The sequence below is a fragment of the Mus musculus genome, chromosome 13, assembly GCF_000001635.26.
Source record: "Mus musculus strain C57BL/6J chromosome 13, GRCm38.p6 C57BL/6J".
NCBI lineage: Eukaryota > Metazoa > Chordata > Mammalia > Rodentia > Muridae > Mus > Mus musculus.
Window position 1 is genome coordinate 93,868,736 of NC_000079.6, and position 12,203 is coordinate 93,880,938.

General features: G+C 41.4%; 1 protein-coding gene across 1 annotated transcript in view; it reads left to right on the top strand.

Moving 5' to 3' along the window:
* Arsb (arylsulfatase B) overlaps positions 1–12,203 on the top strand; it is a 171,338-nt gene that overhangs the window by 97,057 nt on the left and 62,078 nt on the right. The window contains exon 6 of the mRNA NM_009712.3: positions 11,753–11,823. Coding sequence (NP_033842.3) covers positions 11,753–11,823 — 71 coding nt within the window. The remainder of the gene's footprint in view (positions 1–11,752; positions 11,824–12,203) is intronic.

Consider the following 12,203-nt stretch of genomic DNA (forward strand, 5'->3'; position numbering starts at 1 on the left):
AGAGAAGCTGCTTTTTCTAGTGATGGGCAGCTAATGCTAAGTAACGCTTTTGTGACTTAATTAAGCAGGCTTGGGACAGTACTTACTCTGGGGCCAGTTATTCCCTAGCACAGAGTCAAAGCCTTCTGTGCCCATTGCTGGATGAGCTATGAGTACTTCCGGTCTGGGACACCACGAGCTGTTCTCACCTGGTGTTGACATGGTCCCTTTCAACCTTTCAGATGGGTTTCTCCTGGTAGTAAGTTGTAGTTAACAATACTCTAAGGGATCCTCTGCAAAGTTCCTAGATTCTACTTATTTAGCTTTCTCTTCTCTGGAGCTCTCTTCCTTGGACTCTTTGGGCTTTGAGCTCTGTGTCTTTAATTTGGGGAGTCTGCCAGGCCCCCTTTCTTCCTTTCTTCCGCTAGCACTTAGAAACTCCCTCAGGCTGGGGTAGTTGCGTGGCTTAGTTTTTCCCACCCATCAGGCATCACTGCCTCTGACAGCTGTCTAGTGTTTTGCTTTATACATTCTATCTGGTTTTTGTCCTTTGTTTTTGAGTTGTTTAGGAATGATAGTAAATAAATCCCATTTGCCCATTTCTCTGTCTTAGCTAAAAACAGAAATAACCAATAAGAAATCGATTGTGCCCTTTATTTCATTGTGTCTACCTTACTTTCCATTTTCATGAGTTCTAGTTTCTCCCTCCCATAGTAAAAGGAGGTACTTTTGGTGTTTTAGTCCTTTGAATTCTAGACTTGGTCCCTGGACCACACTACATGTTCTGGAGAAGATGGTATATTATGTAGCAATCAGTTATAGTTCTTGTTTTGCTTTACGGTGAAATGTGAGCATGTTTTACTCTGTTGGTGTCCTGGCTGGTTTTGTGTGTCAACACAAGCTGGAGTTATCCCAGAGAAAGGCGCCTCCCTTGAGGAAATGCCTCCATGAGGTCCAGCTGTAAGACATTTTCTCAATTAGTGATCAAGGCGGGGAGGGCCCAGGTAGTCCTGGGTTCTATAAGAAAGCAAGCTGAGCAAGCCAGAGGAAGCAAGCCAGTAAGCAGCACCTCTCATTGGCCTCTGCATCAGCTCCTGCCTCCAAGTTCCTACCCTATGTGAGTTCCTGTCCTGACTTCCTTTGGTGATGAACAGCAATGTGGAAGTGTAAGCTGAATAAACCCTTTCCTCCCTAACTTGCCTTTTGGTCATGATGTTTTGTGCAGGAATAGAAACTCTAAGACAATTGGGGTAACTTTTATTTACCTGTATGTTACTACAATTGTCATTTTAATTCTTAGCTTTGTCATTTTGTTTAATGTTCTCCTGATACCTCATATTTGTTAGCAATCTTAATATTTTGAGCAGTTTGTATTTTCTTCAATCGCTCACCAATATCCTTCTGTCATTCAGTAATTCTCTTATCCATAAGGGACTCCCCGAGCTTGTTCAGCCTTAACCTTTCTACTTCCTAGATCGTCTAGCTTTATTATTAAGTTTGCTATTTCTACTTTGTCAGAGCATGTAATATGGAATACTGTGTTCTCCTAGCCACAGTTTTGTTCCACAATTAGACCTTCAATATTACACTTAATACTAGACAGCCATTTCTGAAGCATCCACCACAATTGTCTTTTCATTGAAAGAATTTTCCTCAGATAAATTTCTCAGGATTCTTTAGATTCTTATATGCCTATCAGAAACATTTTTCATAAGCTTAATAATTGAAGAATATCTCAAATGATTAAAAAAAATCCTTTGTCTCATACTGTCTTCCCTCGGGTTTTAAAACTGTTATCCGTGTCTTTGCTTGTTTCATATGTTGCTATGGATCAATCTAATTTCCACCCAATTTAATTTTCTTGGCAAGGGACAGGTCCTTTCATTTGGAGGCCCAGGAGATTGTTATTGTCACTGTTGTGACAAAGACTGGTTAGTTATGTCTCAGAGGTGACCCATTCTGGGTCACAGACAAAGTAGGTTCTTTCAGTTATACATCCAGGCCTTTCATTCAAGATGTTTACAGTTGGGTTTAAACACTGTCTTCCACTATTTCATTTTCTTCTTCAGGAGCTCCAGCTGTACATTTTTGGATCTTCTGGCAGTTTTTGTCTGACCTCTTAAAAAATTATCTTCTCTTTTTATTTCTCTTCTCTCTCTGCCTTCACATACTTTGAGTTACTGTCATGTCCCTAGTTTCTGAGAGTTTTTCTTTCTGCTGCTGCTGCTGCTGCTGTTTCTTCTTTCTTTCTTTCTTTCTTTCTTTCTTTCTTTCTTTCTTTCCTTCCTTCCTTCCTTCTTTCTTCCTCAAAAAGTTGCAGATACATTTTTTAAAAGAATTATTTACTTATTTTATGTATATGAGTAGCTGTCTTCAGACACACCAGAAGAGGGCATCGGATCCCATCACCATATGGTTGCTGGGAATTGAACTCAGGACCCCTGGAAGAGCAGCCAGTGCTCTTAACCACTGAGCCATCTCTCCAGCACCTTCTTTTTTCTCTAGATAGTGCATGCACTGTGGTCCTGCTGCCTGAGACCCACTGTGTAGTTGATGCTGGGTTCAAGCAGGCTACGGTAATGCTACTTCAGCTCTGGATTATAGGACTGAGCACCATGCTAGTCTTGCTTATTGATTTCTTCATCTCATTTTCTTCCCTTAGGTCAGTACCTAAGGTCAGTACTTAGGGATTTTGAATTTCCAGTTCCTGATGTTTTTTGTGTTTAATTCTACTCAGAAGGTTGAGACTCGATACTACAGTTTTCATCTATCCACAGTTACTGAATTAATTATGTTTGCTTCATGCTGAAATACCATGTGACAGTTTTCCTCTGATTGTGTCTTTCTTTCCATAGTAGGAAAGTAGTTTCCATTTGCCAAATGTTTTGAATTCTCGTTGCTGTATCTTTTTCAATTTCCCTGGAAACTCGGGACTCTTATCTGTCGCCTTGTCCTTGTTCGGGTGTGTTTGCTTTTTTTTTCCTAGACCTGCGATAGTAGACCATCCACTGGGGTGGGATTTGGGTACTTTAATTTCTTCCTCAATTCAAAAGAAATCTCAGAGTGAAGTGTGTCGGCTCATACCTGTAGTCTCAGCCCTGTGACAGGAGACCACTGGCACGCTGAAGGCGAACTGGGCTGCAGTTTTAGAACAGCCTCAGCTGCAGAGGAGGAGCCCACTTACAAACTCCGGGAGAAAAAGAGAAGAAAATCGCCTGACTGTGGCAGAGCCAGATGGTTTCTGTGATGATGCTGCCTCCTTGCCGTGGTTTGCCCTCCCTTGAACTGCTGATGGGCTGACTGACGAGTAGCAGAACCTGTTTTCCAGCCACTTCTACCTTTGCTATCCGTCGTCTAAGAAGATACCGTTCTTCTCTCTTGGTGGCGTGGGCCATCACTGAGATCTTTGCCTACACTCTCAAGCCACCTTTCTCTCCAACTACCCAAAGGCCCCTATCCCAGCGGTGTCTGGGCAGAACCACATCCGAGCCTCTGTTCCAGCCCCTGCCATTTCTCACCCAGAGAAACACAGGTTGAACCCTAGCTTAGACTGTATCCCCCCCCAACACACACAGCAGTGTCAGCAGCCCACAGTGACAAGGAAGAAACAAGGCTTAACACCCCAGTTCTTTTTGGCATCCCAGCAGTGAGACAGAGATGCAGAAAACAGTAGCATTAATTGACTGTTTTGATTCCCTTCTATATTACCGTGTCTGTGCTCGCAGCATGCTGTACTTTAAGGGTCTTTCCCCATAGTGTAGTCTGTATCTCATTCTAGGAAGCTACATGGCACACCATCTTGCTCTTTTGCCATTTGCTGCCTGTATGGATATCAACAAGGGAGCCAATGAAAATGGACACAGAGCTACCATCTCTGAGAACAGTCAGTGGGTGATCACTGCCCGTTTTTGTCTTGTGTAGACCCTTCTTGGTGAGGCTGGAGGTAGATAAAGTGGATGCCTTTTTAAAAAACTTTCTTTGGATCAGGTTTTGATCCTTATTGTAGATCCAAAACTATGCTGTTAGTCTCGCCAGCATGGCGTTGCTAACGTCCCCTCAGGACACTGGCAGCGGGCCTCCTGCCTCCTGCCAACACTGCTGCCAGCTCTCATCTTCTGAAAATTCTTCATAGTAAAATAGAAATTGGAAGAAGGGCTTCTTATCCCCTATGGCTTGCCTTGCTACTAACCCAAGAGTCTGGCCCATTGCATTTTAGTAATCAATACGAAAAGAGTTATTAAGAGTTTTGAGATTATGATGTTTTGAGAATTACTTTTTCCTTGAGTATTCTACTTTAAAAACTTAATAAGCTCCTTAATAAAAATAAATAGTAATGCAAAATATCTCCCCATCCTCTAGCAAATAAATTCAACTTACATTTCCTTACCAGATTTTGTCTAAATTTTATAATCCCCATGCCTAACCTCTTTTCTTATGGTAATGTTTGCATGTTACAGGGATTTTCAAGGAACGTGGGTCTTACATAGAGCCAATACCCACCCACCCATCCACAAGCAGTGAATAAAATACGTCCTGTTAGTGATTTCCCCAGAGTAATAGTTTCAAATGTGTACTTTGTGGTCAGCTCTGGTTCAAATCTCATCTCCTGTGTTTATTATTCATGTGCTGACTAAAATCTCCAGGCATCAATTTCATCGTGCGCCAGACGTGACCCAGTCTGGGAATGGAGCTCAGGGGGACAGCAGTTGCCTAGCACACAGTAGGCAGTTGCCTAGCACACAGTAGGAAGGCTCTGGGTTCAATCCATAGCTCTGCAAAAATCCGGTTAGTTAAAATAATGTGTGAGCACAGCGGTACCATCTTGTTAGCACTCACAGCAGAGTCCAGGAGAAATGTATGAGAACACAGCACAGGGCCTGGGTCGGGAGGAGTTTAGGAGCTGCTGAGGAAGGTGTCCGAGCTCGCACATGCGTGGGAATTACCCCTGCAGGACTCTTCGTGTTTTTAGCAGCAACTAGTTTGGGTTGGTTTGTTTGTTTCCTTCAAACTTTCTCAGAAACTCTTGATATTTCCTTTTCTAGGATGTGTCTTTTGTGACAGATAGTAAGCATTTAGCAATAAAAGGAGGAGTAATATAATCACATCTCGTTTTTTGTGTGGGAAGGATTTGCTGTCTTACCCTTCAACATGGAGCACAATGGCTGTCAAAAGCTGGGGACTTTGTAAATGGATACTGATGTGACCTCAAGGTCTGAAACTCTGGAGTCCTATAATGCATTAAGACAGGTGGTCACTGGGCAAGGCCTCTTCATCCTATGTCAAATAAAGCTAATATAGAAAATATGAACTTTAAGGTGAGTTTAAATGGAAATATTGAAAAGTCACCAACGACAGCAGCATTTTATTTTGTCAGTCATATGAGAGAAAAAATGGAGAAAATAAATGGCATGTTTGTTAATTTGCGGTTAAAGGTTAGGGTTTCTGATGCCGTGATAAAACACCATGACCAGAAAGAAGCAAGCTTGGGAGGGAAGGATTTGTTTCTCTTATACTTCCACTTCTTGGTCCATTATTGAAGGAAGCTGGAGGCAGGAAGTCTGATGCAGAGGCCATGGTGCCTACTGGCTTGTTCTCCGTGGCTTGCTCATCCTGCTTTCTTAGGACACCCAGGATCCAGAGCCTATGGGTGGCACCACTCACACTGAACTGGGCCCACAGCAGTCATTAATCAAGACAAGGTCTCTCAGGCTTTCTTCAGACAAACCGGCAGGGCATTTTCTCAATTGAGGTTCTCTTATCCCAAATGACTCTAGCCTCTGTCAAGTTGACATGAAGCTAGCCTGCATAAAGGTATTTGTTTATGGAATCATAAAAGTAAGCTAGATGTATGGCATAATACATTCAAAAGATCCTGGGGCTATAGGTAAACATTTCACTATGGAGACAGTATAGCATTGAGGTTAGGAGTGGAGATTAGGAAATCCATCAGCCTGAGTTTCAAACCCAGTTCCAACATCTGCTCAAACAGGGGCCATGTTAGTAACTGTCATAATTAAGGTTTCCATTGCTGTGAAGAGACACTATGACCATGGCAACTCTTATGAAGGAAGACATTCAGTTGGGGTTGGCTTATAGATCAGAGGTTTAGTCCATTATCATCATGGTGGGAAGCATGGTGGTGTGCAGGCAGATATGGTACAAGAGAAGTTACTGAGAGTTCTATGTCATGATCCATAGGCAGCAGTATTCTACACTGGGCATAGTTTGAACATAGGATACCCCAAAGCCTACACAACAGTGACACAATTCCTCCAACAAGGCCACACCTACTCCAACAAGGTCACACCTCCTAATAGTGCCCCTCCCTATGGGCCAAGCATTCAAACACATGAGTCTTTGTGGGCCATACCTATCCAAACTACCACTACCTAACCAATCGCCCTAGCCAAGGTTGGGTCTGTGGTATTGAAAATTAAATAAGATTAATATATGTCAAGTATTTTAAACTTTTATAAGTTTGATTGTATTTATTATTATTAATAATAATAATTATTATTATTTTGCGTGTGTGTGTGTGTGTACACTCACATACATATATGAACGCCATAAGACAGCATTCAATACCATGGAACTGGAGTTACAGGTGGTTGAGAGCTACCCAGTCTGGGTGCTAGAAACTAAATATGAGACCTCTGCAAGATTAGCAAGCAGTCTTAACTGCTGAGCAATCTCCCCTGGGGCAAGCATTTTAAAGTCTGTATCAGAGTTTCTAGTTTTCAATCAAGCCTTGCCAAACAATCAAGAGCCTAAGCTAGCCCTAGTCTGCTTGTTCAGGGCATGGATGAGACATCCCCTGTGTGGTTGAGGGGTGTCCTCAGTGGTTAGAGGTAAACAAAGTGGTTCTGTTTTTTTCTTACCTTGGCTCTCTATTTCCTGCTGTGGCTGGCCATTCTCACAGGCCCTGAAGCGGTGAGCACAGCACAGTCATGTTGTCTGAGCTCCACTGTAATAAAAGCAACCATTGCTTGGAGTCACATAAGATCAGGTGTATGATTAAAATATGTTTTTTTCCCACAAACATCAGCAGCCATGATTGAAAGATGGGATTTCCCAGATGGTATTCATAGCCTGTTGGAGGCAATATTACTTAAGCAGCTAAACTTTCACTACCTGTTCGAATGCCTCCAAATAAGGAAAAGTCATAGGTAGGTCCTGGAGTGATGGCTCAACTACAAAGTGCACCGACCTCTCTTCCAGAGGTCCTGAGTTCAATTCCCAGCAATCACGTGGTGTTATAGACATTTTGGGGCTGGAGAGATGGTTGAGTGGTTAAAAGCACTGACTGTTCTTCCAGAGGTTCTGAGTTCAATTCCCAACAACCACATGGTGGCTCACAACCATCTGTAATGGAATCTGATGCCCTCTTCTGGTGTGTGTCTGAAGACAGCTACAGTGTACTCATATAAATAAAAATAAATAAATAATATTTTTTAAAAGTAGTTTAAAAAATTTCATAGGTAGCAGATTGCATCTCATCTTTTTAACTGTGGAGTTTGTAATGAGTAGGCTGAATTAACATGATGTGTTAACATGATAAATGGGAGGTGCTCTCTCATACAAGAGAGAACATTACATGTCCTAGAAATTAAAGTTAACTACTATCTGACTCTATTTTATAAACAGAATGCAGAAGTTATGGTTCAGCATCTATTGACTTTTATCTGTGACTCAGAATATGGTCTTGGGTCATTGGTTATTTTCTCTTACAAATATTCACTCTCTATTATTTCCCAGACAAAATGTATAAGGCTTGCAGAAGTCTTTGAGATTTCTCAGTTCACCACCCTCCCATCCCAGGCCCCCATCCACAGATCCACACCCATGTTCAAGAAACGCACGTGTGCTTGGCCTCTAGTCTCTACTGAAATCAATGCGATGGATTTTAGATTGGGTTTTACTTTTATGAACCGAAGTCTTGTTATGTAGCTCAGGCTAGCCTGAAACTCATGGTCTTTCAGCTTCAGACTCTTGAGCTACTAGGATTATAGGCACATATTCTACCACACCCATCAATGCCTTCCTGAAATGATGCTGTTTAAAGAGACAGTCCTTTTAATGCACCTGTACTGATAATCTACTTTGTAACTATGGATAGAAATTACACAGCCCCTCCCACCACCTATCCTCGCCCCTGTTTTCTCTTCCTTTCTAGGAATTTCCTTTTTCCTATCTTTTAACTCCTCCCAATCCTAAGCATTGAGACCCTGAACCCTTTACTGAAGGCAAAAGAAGTGAATTCAGCAATGGAACTTGAGACTGTGTGGCCCTAAAGCTGTTGCAATTTCTAACTACAGATAAAGGCAATCTTGTTCAAAGACCTGCATGGAGACTTCAAGACTCCTGAGAGGGAAAGCACACTTGATAGATTATAAATAGGTAGAATACAACTAAATCCCAAATATTAACTAATGCATTCTAACACTACCCATATATTGTATTTGTTGAAATGGCTAATTGTCCGGTCTTTAACCTCTTAAACACTTGAGCGCCTGAGTTTTTGCCTCGTTACTGTTTTAAGTGTTGTATTTGTGCCATCCTGAACATTTCCACAGACAGTACATTTATTGTGGTTGTTATTGCTGCTGCTGCTGTTGATGTGGGGGAATGTTAGTTCAGGGTGACCTCAAACTCAGATTTCTCCTCCTCCTCCTCCTCCTCCTCCTCCTCCTCCTCCTCCTCCTCCTCCTCCTCCTCCTCCTCCTCCTCCTCTTCTTCTTCTTCTGCTCCTTCTTCTTCTTCTTCTTCTTCTTCTTCTTCTTCTTCTTCTTCTTCTTCTTCTTCTTCTTCTTCTTCTTCTTCTTCTTCTTCCTCTTTTGTTTTTTTTGAGACAGGGTTTCTTTGTGTAGCCCTGGCTCCGGCTGTCCTGGAACTTACTCTGTAGACCAGGCTGGCCTCAAACTCAGAAATCCCCCTGTCTCTGCCTCCCAAGTGCTGGGATTAAAAGTGTGTGCCACCACTGCCTGGTGAATACTGGCAAAGCAAATGATATCGCCATTTAGCTGATATCAGAGTTTGACGTGTACAAGTAACAGTCTTGTTAAGAAGCTATGGGATGCCAGGGCATCGGGCATACTTTTCTAAACTATTGTTGAAATGTTTCTGAACATTTTTAAATAATCATCTGTAGGTCTCTAAAATTTATCCCTTTCCAAAGGGAATTATTACATGGTGAGACATATATGACTTATTATATGTCTTGAGATTTTACATGGTTTTAAGATGATGCAACCCAAGATTTATATTTTACTCAATTCTCATAAATGTCATTTAAAAAAAAATAATCTGGAGTCACTAAGTATATTTGGCATTGTTTTAAGTACTTGTCACATGTTGTATTTTCCTGGCATGTCTTTTAACCACATCCCCACTAAAATATCTTGATTAGCATATTTTAAAAGTGGAATCATAACACACTGTGACAGTCGGGGATTTGGAGATCCTATTGGCATCATGAGAATTCTGCCTGGGAAGAATTTTCCCAAGGAATAGTCAACAAGGGTTGTCCACAACCTCCAGGATTCAGAAAGTCACCTCATCTTACTACGTTGATAAGATGTATCTACTACAGAATTATTAGAAAAGTATCCTTTACTTATTCATGCCTAATATTTTGGGATAGTCAGGGCAGCTATGGTTTTAAGGATGAGTAGTCACACAGCAATGGAGAACCTGAAGTTTAGAGGAGTTCTTTCATCATTCCTGACTTCTTTTGAATTGAATGAACAGTTCACATTTTCTGTAGTCCTGAAAACATAGTTTTCCCTAAAAACATATAAATTTTACTTGGTTATATCTTAATTAAATCAATAGTTCTCTTCTGAAACCAATGCAGACATACTGCTTTTGTTCTGACACCCCTCCTGACTTTCTTATTATTGTTATTCAAGTTTGGGTTTTTTTTCTGCACAAGACACCACCACCAACAACAACAATCTGTTCATGCTTTCAAAGATTTATTACTACTACTATTATTATTATTATTATTTATTATTATTATTATTATTATTATTATTATTATTATTATTATTATTGTATAAGTATGTGCACATGAGTGAAGGCACTCACAGAGGCAATGCCTTGGAGCTAGACTTAAAGACCTGACACGGTTGCTGGGAATTGAACCCAGGTCCTCTGGAGGAGCAGTGCATGCTCATAGTTGCTGGACCTCCTCTCCAGCCCCTGTTCATGTTTCCTTTGCACATCTTCCCTTCCTTACATTCAGAGCCTCTGGGACCAAACCCAGCTAGGACTGTCAGTCTCCAGAATCTATAAGTAGGCAGTTAGGTGTTTGGGGGAGAAAAAGGAAAGACTGGAATCTAAGGAGATATGCCTTGCTCTCAACACCAACTCATCTTCAATGTTGGCCCTAGGAACTAAGGACTGGGGACATCCTACATGAGTATTGTCCCTAAAGCCTAGGTGTGTCTTTAAGTTATTTGCCTCTACTCTCTAGTGGGGGTATGTTATGGGAGTAAAGAGCAATGAACTCTTGTAAGCTACTCTCATTAAATATGTCTGGGTTGTATCCTTCCTGCTAGGGGTGTGTGTGTGTGTGTGTGTGTGTGTGTGTGTATGTGTGTGTGCATGAAATTAACATTATTTAGCAAACAATGGCAATGATAGTTGAAGTTCTTTTGATTTGGTTTTAAATTTATTAATTCCATTTTAATATTTTCTTACTTGAAAAATACCAAGTTGCAGATCACACTTTTTGAAGTTTTGCTGTCCTTGAACTCTAAAATAACTACTATAAACAACTAGCTGTGTGTTTGGGTGTAGACATTGGGCGGTCTGGGAAATGTGTCTTCTCGGTTATTTAAGAGCTTCATCATGTACTCACGCTGTGTACAAGTCCTGTGATGGTAACAGCATTTGGTGCCAGCAGTGTACAGCAGGGGTCCTGGATCAGCACGTATCCCCAGCTGCCTTCTGATGGTCAACACTGATCCACAGTTTCCGGAAGGTTGAGACAATCTGACCAGTTTTTTAGAAAACACTGCTTTCAAAGTTACACAGCCCAATACTCTTTCAGTAACTTGTAAGATAATTTCTCTCCTGTCTAAATGACATCAATTTGTTCTTTGTTCAATATCAATTTGTTCAATATAGCCAATATGTTCATATGTGGCTATGGCTATATGTGCTTTCAAAAAAAGTTTTAAAGGCATGTGTTTAACTCATATCTCTATTAAATCTGTGATCCAGGCATGGTGGCACAAGCATACAACCCTAGAACTTCTGCAGGAAGATCAGGAGCTAGAGGCCAGCCTTTGCTATATAGCAAGTTCCAAGTCAGCCTGGGCCACAGGAGACGCTGACTCAATTAATTAATCAGTTAATTAATTAATTAAAAATAGATCTGTGATCCTTTCGGCTGCAAGAAAGATATAAAGATCAAGACATAGCTGATGTTGAGGCCACTACATTTCCACTTTTGGTCACCTTTCTGAAAGATGTTCTTCATTTCTTCCCATATAGTCAGTATGACGTCATTACAGATGACTTGAGTCCTAAGCCTCTTCTATAAAGAATGGTCGCATTGAAATATAGCCACAATGTCATCCTATGTCTGATGCTGACATTTGTATGTGGGGTTTTCTGTGATTATTATAATATAGACAAATGACCTCATGATGATCCACTAGCCACAGTGGCAGATTTGTTCTTTTCTATAGGCACTACGAAAGGAAGTCATAAAATAATGCATACCCATTTGAGAAGAATGTAACACTTCCTAAAAACTGTTTTCCAGTGAAGGACACCCATCCCCGAGAGTGGAGCTGCTACACAACATCGATCAGGACTTTTTTGATGGCTTGCCATGTGAGTACCCAGCCATTGCCGCCATGTTAATTGTTTGGTTTCTGGTTTTAGTAGATACTGTAACTCTAGCCGGAATTGCAATTATGACAAACGTTTCTCCCTGATACTTGTGCTAGTAATCTCATGGTGACATCAGTATTCTTCGACGTCAGTAAACTCTGGCTCTGCCATTTGCTGGCTGTATGGAGCAAAGCCCACAAGACCCCCGAGGCCCTTTTCCAAAACCAATCTCATGTCATTGTCTATGTCACCTGGAAGTTCCAGAACATTTTCCCAGAGAATTCACCATCAAACAAACCACTGTCCAGCTCTGGGGTTTTGTGGGGCACCAGAGCATCTGACTGGATTGGCAGGATGCTGACACACCCACCGAACCTCAC